Here is a 12297-nt window from a genome sequence, read left to right as displayed (position 1 = left end):
ATATTGTGTGTGTGTGTGTGTGTGTGTGTGTGTGTGTGTGTGTGTGTGTGTGTGTGTGTGTATAAATACACAAAAATACTGCAAACCAATGTTTTCTAGTCATTTATATGCAGACTTCGTAACAGTCGACTATGGACGGACAACAACATAACAAATACCCTGCACCAATACATGGGTGTGGGCGGGCTTAAATCCTGACTACCAATCGGGTTCGTCGTTACTGCCCTGTGTTGTAATCTTCCCGGCCAATGGCCAGGCGTGGCATTAATCTTTTGCCGCACCCAAGTAGGCAGACAGTGGATGGGCGGTGCGACCAGAGGCGAGGATCCCCCCTTATTATCAGTAGGGGATAAAATAGTGGAATCGCCTTGTCTCTTCGGCGAGGCATTGTTTTTATTGCATTATTCCAGCGACAAGCGGGTACGTATTGCATTCAACCAATACAGTGTACGATCTCACGAACCATACCGTGCAGTAGTGTGAGTGTTACAACGGGGGTGGTGGGTTATTACGGTCTGTTTTTCTTTGTGGTTGCTCCGGAATAGCAAGCCCCGCTAGCTACGTTGCTAATGCTAACGGCGCTCTGCTGCTGCTATCCCCATGGAGTCTGCAGAGAGAGAGAGAGAGGGGCGTGTGTGTGTGTGTGTGTGTGTGTGTAGTGTGTGTGTGTGTGTGTGTGTGTGTGTGTGTGTGTGTGTGTGTGTGTGTGTGTGTGTGTGTGTGTGTGTGTGTGTGTGTGTGTGTGTGTGTGTGTGTGTGTGTGTGTGTGTGTGTGTGCGCGCCTTCATTCTTTTCTATGGTACTTTTGCTTTCAAGTTAGTGTCTGGATAACATGTTCAGATACATTTTACGCAACGTGTTGTTCCCCGGTTACACTGAGGGTACGGGTTAACTAACCTTTAGTTAATGCAGTAATAAGCGTCAACCAACAGTTTAATAATGGTCTAGTTATCGATTCCCCGCCGTTGACCTCGGTGGTTCAGCTCCTGGTCAGAGGAGGACTGGATCATGGATGGTGGGGGTCGATCGGTTAGTTGTGGTTACACTCAGCTGGTGATCGCTCGTCGTGCTTTGAATAGTTAAAATAGGAGAACGTCAATATCGATGACGCTGACTCATCGCTATGTATATATATATATGTAGTAGGCCCATGTCTGGCTTAACGGGCAAATGGACGAGTTTTACGCGAGTTTTACGCTAGCTTTGGACGTTATTGCAAAAGCCTCCATCTCATACATAAGTACCCCCAGGCTATCCTATTGCCTGGTGTGTGTGTGTGTGTGTGTGTGTGTGTGTGTGTGTGTGTGTGTGTGTGTGTGTGTGTGTGTGTGTGTGTGTGTGTGTGTGTGTGTGTGTGTGTGGACTGACCACACGTCTTTGTTGCCCTCCGGATTGAGAAGTCACTATAATGTATGAAACCCTTGGAATGTTTCCATCATAGGTTATCGTCGTTCCCTCTTGGCCATTCGGTGCATCACTTTAGGCCATCGTGTGTATTACATGGACTGTAAACTGTTAAGTCCTCTAATGTGCATCTCCTGTAAATGCAACCGTAAAGCCCCCCCCCCCCCTCCCCCGCCCCCGCCACCCGAGGATTAGCATAGTTGACTACAATCCTAGCTCCAATATACGAGTCGGTCCGTCTATCTGTGTTTTTGTTTGGTATGGTAACTTCCTGCCCTATTGGGAGTGGGGGGTGGTGGCGGGAGTACATAACCCCCTGACTCGCACACACTGTATGGGGGTGGGGGGTGGGGGGGGGTTAGTGGACCCGTCGTCCACTCCCTTGACTGCAGTGCAGATGGAAATGTGTTCCTAATTTCAACTGCCTTTGGTTCACTGGCACTGGGCCTATATTACTCTCTACACTACCACCCTCCCTGCATGCAAACACCATCAGCCACACTCTTTGACCTCTCCTCTGCCACAGCACATTAGCTAAAGGGGAGCTAAAACCGTTATGCCCTTGTTGTGTTTGGATCATACTTGTGTTTTTGTCGCTGCTGAAATCTGCAGCAAAAAGATAAGACAACAGTGAACACTGTGTTGTTTTGCTGCTGGTCTCGCCTCTTTAGAAATGGGCAAATAGACAAGCCTTCGAAGACGCTGTTGTTCAAATAATTGTTAAAGCAAGGACCAAACCCTTCCTGTTGCTTTGGTCAACATAATCAATCCATGAGATAACATTTTCTGAGAAAAAATAGAGTAGTGGCTGTGCTATGGATGCACAAAGTTTTTTTTTTTGTCTTTTGTGTCTTGTGTTTTGCTGTTTAAATGAAGATTTCCAAAATGCATTAGTTGAAGCATTTCTGCTGACCAAAGGAAGAATGCGGTGGGAATTATTCTAATGGACAAGTATGGTACCAAAGATAAGAGGCTATTGGTCAATCACTGGGCTGGGAGGGAACAGTTGCACGGGGAAATATGAAACATGATTGATCTGTGCTGGCCACACACACACGCAGAGTGCTAGAGCGATCGAGAGAGCGATAAAGTCAGGAGGAGGCCACTGCCCTGCCATCCCCGCCTTCCCAGACACGGCCTGCTCACACAGGGAACATCAGGGCCTTCGTCTTTGGTCTTCCTCTTGCGCTGCGGCTCCATATTGATCTGAACCACTCTAATGGTTAAGATCAGTCCACTCTGTTTCAAATAGTAGCTTGTGTATTAGTATGCTGTGTCATAACCTAATTACTAAATTATTACATACTCTATATTGCGAAGCCTTTTCTTCTTCTTTATTTCCATTGACCCCTAATGCTCTTTGGTTAACTTAAGTCCTAGTTATCACAATCCAGGGTTGGAGGTGGTGGTCTTCATAAGAACAGGCTTCACTTAATAAATGAAAGTAATTGGAAACTGCCCATGACATTACATTCTCAGTATTTTGATATTGCGTTTCTGTAGACGATGTACAGGCTTCTTCACATTGCACCGTGGTAACGCACAGACCCACAGATAACGAGCACCCTGCTGCACATCGTTTGAGGCTAAAAGGCCACCAGATGCATTCCTTTCCTCTCCGTCACTCGGTCAACACGGTGGGTCGGCTATTAGACGCCCCCGACACTCTCGCACACGCACACACGCACAGTAAACAGCAGGCTGCTTGTGGGATAAACTCCTGCCCTGAAATGACATCCACGGCGTCCAGCTTTGAGATATAAAGAGCCTCTCTGGACTGGCCATCCCTTGAATAACCAAAGACGTTATTTAAACCCAAAGAGACACAGTTCTGTGGCCCTCATAGAAAAGTCAGAATGCTGTACTGTTTTGGTTTTCTGGACTTTTTGTGGTGCTTCCATGGGTGTCCGCTTGACTGGCATATTTTTGGAGCGAGCTAAATCGACGATTGATGATTTTCTTTTTTTTTGTCTATACATATTTTCATGAGAGCACACTGTTGTTGAGACAACCATTTTAATCACGCCGTCGGGTCTCCAGAGACAACGGGGAAATTCCATTCAAAGGCAAAACTGAGAAAGAAAGCGAGAAGCAGACTCTACCTCCATACATCCACATGATATCTTTATGTACAGATTTCCTCCAACGCCCATAGTTTGGTGTTGTCGCTGCTTAGCTTATCTATACATACTGTATATTTGCCAATACTGCGATCTTGAAGAAAGCTAACACGATTTCTGTGAAGGGTTCTACTCCCAGTTGAATTCTTCTGTTTTCGAACCCCAATCTTTGCACACTACTTGTAGGCATCTTTGAGCAAGATGCCTGACTTTATCAATGACCAAACATCATCACAAACAAAAACAACAAATGTAAACATAAGTCACAAACTTGCAGATTGGATATTGGCCATTCGGTGAACAACACAGTCCTCAATTCTCTTTTAATTACTGTATGAATCTGAGGCATTATTATAGCCGCCAAGGAGCAAAAATTTCTGTGTACTTTCGCTAAGCCTTCTGCAAGACTAAACTTGTCGCATGAACCAGCAGTTTGGTATATTGTTTTTTTTGCCTGTGTTGAATATAGAAAATGGCAATGAAGCATTGTGTTTCTGCTGGCTTATGGTCCTGACCCGGTGACCTTTTGGACCTATTCAATGTAGCACTTTCCGTATACTGTCTACTTGACGGAACTGCCTGGTTGTATAGCATGGTGAAATAGATTTATTGCTTTAGTTTATTCCCTTGTGTCTTTCGTCAAACCCGGGCTGGGCCACAGGGCCATTTAGCGTTGTTCCCAAGCTGCGGTTTAGAAGGAAATGGGTGTTATCTGCCCTGACGTAATGGTTACAGCTGGCCAGAGAACCGAATATTTAAACATAGTGGTTGTTGATGGGTCCCCAGGTCGGTCTGGTCGCAACATCAGTTGGATCGCAGACTTTATCAAAACATGGGTGTGGGGTGTTGCGTCGATGATGTCACCCATGGGTTCCTTACTTCCCTGAAGGGACATTTTGAGGCCAGGAGTCTGGCTTGCCGTTTGGTGTGTCATGCGGGGAGAGGGAAGCCTGTGGGCAGAGATGATGATCAGTGGAACCGATCTAGATCAGCAGCACGGCGTTTCAAAGTAAACATTCTACTAAAACAGGTACTTCTTTATCCTGGTTCATGGCACCATGAGAGTGGCCATCAACAGCCACCATGTTTGAATATTCAGTTCTCCCTCCAGATGACCCTTTGTACTAGAGGGAATGTCATGAATTGGGACGATTTGGCACAGGCAAATGGGTTGCAAACTCTTCCTTAATTTCCATGCACAAGTATGCTAAGTACTTCTTATCGTTGGCAAGTCACACATATTTCATTTTATATTCAGTATAGTCGCTGCTCTATTTAAATTGTTGGAAAAATGCATGTGCCTTATATTATCTATAGTTGGATAAAAGCATATGGTGCGTGGCAACAATATTGATTATAAACGACAAAATGAAACGTATAACATTTTCTCCTATCTGTAAATGATCAGCACGATCTGCAGTAACACATGTAGTCAACGTGTGTGCTGGTTTGCTGTTTTTAAAAAGTGCACGTTTCCATGCAGACTGGCTTGAGCTATACGATCAGCTGTTCTTACATAACAGTCATGGCTGAAGACCGTCTCCAGTTTCCATGGCAATGAGTTTAGTTTCCATAGTGATCAGAGCGGTCCTATCTTCCTCCACATTTTAACACGTTGCTGATCATTTATGTCTTTAAAATATGACAGTATGTGGTTTTCTATAAACATAGCTTCTACCAAAAGGCGTATATCCTGTTACCCCATACCTCTGCAGTCTGCTGTAATTGTCTAATGTAGAGATGTGGACATATTGTTGGTAACCTATGCTCTTGCAAATGCCAAATGGCATTTTTTTTTTTTTTCTTACTTCCAAAACTAAAAGTAAAGCTCCAGACACAACATGTCTGTAAGTGCAGAGTCAGGCAGACAGAATGAGAATCGTTGACGAAACATAAAAATCTCCTTATTTGTGGATTCTGCCTAGTGGCAAAAAAGCTGACTTCATTCTGGTAATTGCATTGTCTTGTCTGGTCCCCGGCCGCAAGCAAAAGTTTCGGAAAAAGTTATTCTGTAAAACAACATCATCTTATACATAACGGAGTATGGGGTTGAGAGAAAGTTAGTTTATTAATGAGCACATTTGGCAACAGTACTGAGGTCCGTCTCTGCTGATGTATCGAAGCGTGACTAATGACCCAGTTGGCCGGAACAAAACAAGGGGGTCCTTCGACTCCAGATCTGTTTGAGGACAAACCCAGGACAGCGGTCTGGTGCAGTCCACACCAGAACTGTTGGAGGGGAAAGCTCAGTACAGCCGTCTCCAGCATAGTCGTTTTATTCCCCCGACTATACTTTATACCCAATTCATTCCAAGATGTTTCAAAGGAAGCGACAGAAGGAAGATGCGACAGAGCCGAATCAAACGGGATGTATTGTGGATGCAGAGGGCCCCTGTGTGGCTTCTAAGATGGAGGTGTTCCTCAGTGCCTCGACTTCCATGGCAACAATCTGGAATTTCTTCAACCGAGGAAAACGTGAGATGGTGCCCACGTTTGGGATCAGAGCCCGTTTCTAGTGTAAAATTAGCAATAACGTTGGATACGTTATGAAGGTGTCGCTCCTGAGAGTTGTTGCAGTATGAACACGTTCACTTTTCATCCGTGACTAAAGCTATTTGGCAGTACCAAAGGTGTCGGTTTTATTTTTAGATTTAGATTAAGAGAGAACTCGATTTTCATTGAATTGAGAAATACAGAAATGTACTCTCATTATCATCCAATAACATCATACAGTGTATTAAGAGTATGTATGAAAATTCTCCCGCGGGGAACGCACTGAGAGGACGGTATGTGTTGTGTTCGCGGTCACATGCTTTCGAGTTTGACTTTCAGTTGTCATGGAAGCGGAGTGGACAGTTTTTTTTGCTAAGCCATAAAATTGATGCAAGCTAATGGTCTATCTACACACTGCAGTCCATTGTCTGGATAAGGGTGACTACCACGCCGATGGCGGCAATTTAGAGTCCACAAAATTGGGCCGTTGGCTTCTGGTTTCAGGCAGTCCTGCCGTGAACACGACACTAACTGGGATCACCCATGGCCCTGGGTTTGTATCCAAAATGTCATCCTGTTTCCTGTGAGGAAAACACACAGGCGGTGTCTCGATGTCTCTTTTCCACCTCGTCCGGGCCTCCGCTGGCGGGTGTGGACTTTGGGCTGTGATTTCACCCCTTCTGGTGGGGTTTGAGCCACAGGAAACCGACAGAGGGTGGGGGGGGGGTGAGTGGACAGGACATCAATACCAACCCCTCTGTCCTGGGAGTGGCAGACAAGAGACGCACGACAGGACAGGAAGTAGAGCCGAGCGATGTGCTGTCTAGCTCCGGCGACGTGCATTACCGCATTATCTACGGTGTTACCTTGAGGAAGCCTCTCTCACTGTCCATCAGCCGGCTCAGGGCCTCTCGGCCTCCCAGGGGCCTCTTATCCCCCGCTGACTTCCTGTCTTCCGGACACACCTTGCATAGATCTGAGAAGCCTGATTGAGTGGTGCCATTAGGTGACATGGTGTACCGGTACAGTAGAGTAGGGCTGGGATGGAATGAATCAATACTTGATCATCCTTGGGTTTGGTTTTTGAGATTGATTTATAGATGCTTCCCCTCATGTTATTTCCTATTCGTTCCTAATCGTTTCCCTATTGTTCTCCTCCATTTCTTACTTTCTTGTGTTGTAATATGTCTCACACAAACACTCACTCACTCACTCACTCACACATACACGGCAACACAAAGTCCTAGTTACTACTGTTCAACGGTGTAGTGTAGCACAAGCAGACAAGCCAAGCGTATGTCAAATATGATGTTGATATGTTACCACTGTGTAGAGTCGGATGCAACTATTTAACATAACATCTGAATCGTTGTGTGAGAGGGGGCGGCTGATGTTGAAGGATGTGTATGCAAAGCATCGTCACGCACCTCACACACTCATTTTACAAACGGTTCTGTGTTGCTCAACTGGTTGAGCATGGGTTAACACTGCCATGGTTGGAGTCACACTGGGTCACACCCTTTGCAATGCGCTCATGGTATTACGCTTTGGATGGCTTTCATCCTAATTCCTCCGTTTAGATAGATGAGTAGATTGGTCCTTTATTCATCACAAAGTGTCCACTGAATGGTGGACAATGCAGTATAAAATATGAGCAGCAAACCGAATTGTTTCCTAATGGAAAACTTTTTGAAAGCGTTCTTCTTAACGGAAATTGATATAATTAATATCAATCTAATATGATGTTGTGCCCCAAGTTCTGCTACAAATCTAGACTGGGCCTGTCTTTGAAGATGAATTGGCGGGTGTCCCTAAAGAATTAAAAGTCAGCCATTATCACATCGAAAAGCGTGCAGCACGACTTTTTAAAAAACGTTAAACCATGGATACCCTGTCGTCTCTCCTCCTCCTCCTCCTCCCCCTGCAGGAGGTGAGTCCAGGATGAACGGCGATTCAGGCGCAGGGGTGGTGACGGCCCCCCCACCCACCGCCCCGCACAAGGAGCGCTACTTCGACCGGGTGGACGAGAGCAGCCCCGAGTACCAGCGGGAGAGGAACATGGCCCCGGACCTGCGACAGGACTTCAACATGATGGAGCAGCGCAAGAGGGTCTCCATGATCCTGCAGAGTCCGGTGGGTGGCACGCATACACGCACACACACGCACACACGCACACGCACGCCACACTCGGAAGTAAGGTCGCACACACACACGCATGCGTATACGCACACGCATGTATACGCATACGCGCGCGAATACGCATACACATAAGCATGCACATACGCATACACATAAGAACACGCATGCCACACACAGAGGTAAACTCACACGCACGCACTATGAACATTGGTGATCCTCCATGTAGTTGTGTGTGCGCCACGTTTGATTGTACATTAGGGTCGACAATGACGAAGGGATGAGAATATCGAGTCACAAAACTTATTTAATAATGAATCGAATGTGACTGGATATGCAGGTCCCTTTACCCTTGTTTGTGTCACTGCTGTCAATAGGAAAAAAGATCTTCTCAATATGTTTGTCCACTAGGAGGAGCCAGAGGCTTCGAGCCCAACGGACAGCTGAGCATTTAGGCTACGGTATTTTTAGGTACCTGCTAGTTAGTTGTCCACTGTTTCTGTCAAATTCAGCAAAGAACGACTATTGGAGTGCAGCGTTGTTAAAACGGGGTTCACTGTGGTCTTATGTAAGTAGCGAGGCTACCAGTGCTGTGTCCAGCTCTGGGTAACACTACATTACAGTATCAGGGGTCAGCCAGCAGTAAAAACCTTCACGCTATCTAGCTTAGAACTGCTCCTGTGTTTTTCTCTCTTTGTGCCCCGCCCACACGATGGGTCACGTGACCTGCCTCCAAAAAAAAAAAAAACCCATATGGAGTGGAAGAGGCAGCTGATCCAAGGATAGCCAGTGTAGGCGTGTGTAGAGCAGGGGACGACATTCGAACCGCACTGCAGTCGGCGTTCTCTCTCTCGCGTGTGATCCACTACGCGGCAGTTCTTCGCCCGCTCTTGGATGTTTTGCGAGCGACGCCACCACCGCCGCCGCCGCTGCCGCCGCCATCTGTGCCTGACTCCCGTTTTCTTTTGTTGATCCGTCTCGCAGGCGTTCTGCGACGAGCTGGAGACCATGATCCAGGACCAGATGAAGACGGGCAAGACCCCCACCAGCCTGCTGGCCCTGCAGCAGATCGCCGACTTCATGACCACCAGCATGCCCTCCATGTACCCGGCGGCGCCCCAGGGAGGCATGGCCGCGCTCAACATGAGTGAGTCCCCCCCCCCCCCATCCCCCCCAATCCCCCCCCCCCCCGACTGGCCTCACGGGCTGCATGGCTGTTCTGTTCATGTAGATTATAAATGTATGTCGAAGTGTTGACTAACCTGACTTTCATTCAAAGGTCAACTTAAAACCCATCTCCCACCTACAACATCTGACAAATCATCCTCCGCTATCTTCCACCCTCTCTCTCTCTCTCTTAATGTGTTTGTCTGTTGTTGTGGTGTTGTTTATTTTCCTTTTGTTTGAGTGTCTGTACTGTCTGTCTGTATCTATGTATTCCTTTTTTTGTAAAGCGTCTTTCAGTGTTTAGATAAGCGCCATAAAAAACCGATCTATTGTTATTATTATGTGTTCAATAATATAAGAGGGACTGGCTTTATTCTGTTTTTGTTGACGAGGTTATGATGTACGAGAGCGCTGAATAGTGTTTGTTTGACAGAGGGTGTCAACGTGGAACTAGAATAAATGTTAAGCGATGTTATTATGTTTGGTATGAACTTGAGAACATCTTATATGACATGTTCTAACACATTAGTCGGAGACTTGACGCATAATGTTCTTCTCCTCTGTTTGTTCACCCTCTCCTCTCATATTATTCTCCTCCTCCTCCTCCTCCTCCTCCTCCTCCTCCTCCTCCTCCTCCTCCTCCTCCTCCCCCTGGCAGGCCTGGGCATGGTGACCCCCGGTGAACGACCTGCGGGGCTCGGACTCCATCTCCTACGACAAGGGCGAGAAGCTGCTGCGCTGCAAGCTGGCCGCCTTCTACCGGCTCACAGACCTGTTCAACTGGTCCCAGCTCATCTACAACCACCTCACCGTGAGTCAGACCAGTCCCGCGGGGGGGGGGGGGCCTCTTCACAGGCATCGCTTACACGCCGTCGGAAGCTTACAAAGCGTCGGCGTTGGAAGGTTTTGGTTGAGATGGTTTAGCGTTGTTTTGCACTGGGGCCTTGTATTATTGATGGATGAAAGGGGGACATTGGAAGGTTACCGAGATCTAGATCACCTAGATGCTTTATACATCCCAGGGGAGGTTGTTGAACACTGTGGTTGAGTTTTTTGCCCTCCCAACAAAAAGGCTGCACAGCATGATTATCCACAAAAAGACTCCTCTAATCTTTTCTTTTTCTTTTTAGGTCAGGGTCAACTCGGACCAGGACAACTTTCTGATTGTCCCCTTTGGGCTTCTGTACAGTGAAGTCACTGCGTCCAGTCTGGTAAGAATCCTTTACAACACGGCCAGACTGTCATTTTTTAAAGATGGTACTATCTATCACTCCTGTTGCCTTAACGTTCAATCTTGATCCATTTTCATCTGTCACACACCGCACATCACGTCACTAAACTTGCATTCAAAACACACACACACACACAAGCACACACATGCTCTCTCTCTCTCTCTCTCTGTTTCTCACTCACTCACTCACTCACTCACTCACTCTCGCTCAATTTCTCTGGCAAGAAGATGCCCAGTGCTCTGGCCTGTGTCTGGAGGGGAGCTCTCTAACCTCCTCCCTTTCCCCATGTCCACCCAGGTGAAGGTGAACGTGCAGGGGGAGATCGTGGACCGGGGGAGCACCAACCTGGGGGTCAACCAGGCCGGCTTCACGCTGCACTCCGCCATCTACTCCTCCAGGCCCGACATCAAGTGCATCGTGCACATCCACAGCTCAGCGGGCGCCGCGGTAAGGAGCGGCGTCGGACGTGATGCGGTTCCCCAACCGGCGTTTAGCCAGCTCTCATGGCTTCCCAAAGACATCCGTTACCAATAGAGTCAAAATCACTTAGGGCGCTCTCACACTAGGCCATCTGTAGCCGAGTACGTTTGCCCCCCTAAAGTCTAGATCGTTTGGCCAGTGTGAGCACGCCGTCCGTACTCAAGTACAGTTCAACTCCGTGGCCTCAGTACACTTCGGAGAGGTGTGCTCATGCCACGGTACAGATGGTAAATGAGCCGACACGCGCACGGATGCGCAACCTATATGTACAAGAGGCAACCGTACTCAGGCCCAGTTGAGATTGCCCTAGTGTAAGCACAGGCCAGCGGCACAGTGGGGGGGGGGGGCAATCGTACTTGAGTACGGTACAGGGCAACTTTGCGTAGTGTGAGTGCGCCCTTAGTTTGGACTCTGTTGTAGGACAAAACCGCTCTGGGGGATCAAACCAGTGACATCGGATCTCCTGGCTTCCCTGAGACATCCGTTACCAAATAGAATCAAATGAACTTGGTTGTGTGGATTCCGCCTAAGAGCCTTTCGCTTTTTAACGCCCCGGGGCCAAGAATGTAAACAAAAGCGATGTGGGATGCGCTTGTGAATCACCGTGGATCACCGTGCACAGAGCGCTCACTGTGGGTGCGCTTGGCCGTCCTCAGGTGTCGGCCATGAAGTGTGGCCTGCTGCCCATCTCCCCGGAGGCCCTGTCCCTGGCGAGGTGGCCTACCACGACTACCACGGCATCCTGGTGGACCAGGAGGAGAGCGTCCTCATCCAGAAGAACCTGGGGCCCACCAGCAAGGTTAGGGGGAAGGGGGGCTGGGAGGGTTGTGGTTGTGTTTGTTTGTGTGTGTGTGTGTGTGTGTGTGTGTGTGTGTGTGTGTGTGTGTGTGTGTGTGTGTGTGTGTGTGTGTGTGTGTGTGTGTGTGTGTGTGTGTGTGTGTGTGTGTGTGTGTGTGTGATGGTAGAACTGTGTGTGAGGGGTGTGTGTGTGTGTGTGAGGGAGGGGGTGTGTGTGAGAGTGCATTCGAGGGCTTGTGTTTCAGAGCACAACGCTTCATGTTGTGCTCGAGACTCATTTCAAATTTTCGAACGCGATAAATCCGTCATTTTCAATAGTTTGCGATCATTTTCATTATCATAATTTTCATCGTGTCTCTGTTCAGGTGCTGATCCTGAGGAACCACGGCCTGGTGGCCGTAGGGGAGACTGTGGAAGAGGCCTTCTACTACATCCACAACCTGATCACCGCCTGTGAGATCCAGGTT

The 12297-nt window shown here is 47.9% G+C and overlaps 1 protein-coding gene across 1 annotated transcript in view; it reads left to right on the top strand.

Moving 5' to 3' along the window:
• Window positions 1–280: 280 nt before the first annotated feature.
• The window catches only part of add1 (adducin 1 (alpha)), a 28432-nt gene continuing 16415 nt past the window's right edge, over window positions 281–12297 (top strand). The window contains 10 exon segments of the mRNA XM_084483246.1: window positions 281–420; window positions 7945–8150; window positions 9138–9300; window positions 9979–9995; window positions 9997–10131; window positions 10451–10531; window positions 10850–10999; window positions 11689–11737; window positions 11740–11831; window positions 12196–12294. Of these exon segments, the coding sequence (XP_084339372.1) occupies window positions 7959–8150; window positions 9138–9300; window positions 9979–9995; window positions 9997–10131; window positions 10451–10531; window positions 10850–10999; window positions 11689–11737; window positions 11740–11831; window positions 12196–12294 (978 nt within the window). The 5' untranslated portion in view covers window positions 281–420; window positions 7945–7958.

This window comes from Micromesistius poutassou, assembly GCF_964030765.1.
Source record: "Micromesistius poutassou genome assembly, chromosome: 18".
NCBI lineage: Eukaryota > Metazoa > Chordata > Actinopteri > Gadiformes > Gadidae > Micromesistius > Micromesistius poutassou.
This window is presented reverse-complemented; position numbering and strand designations above follow the sequence as displayed.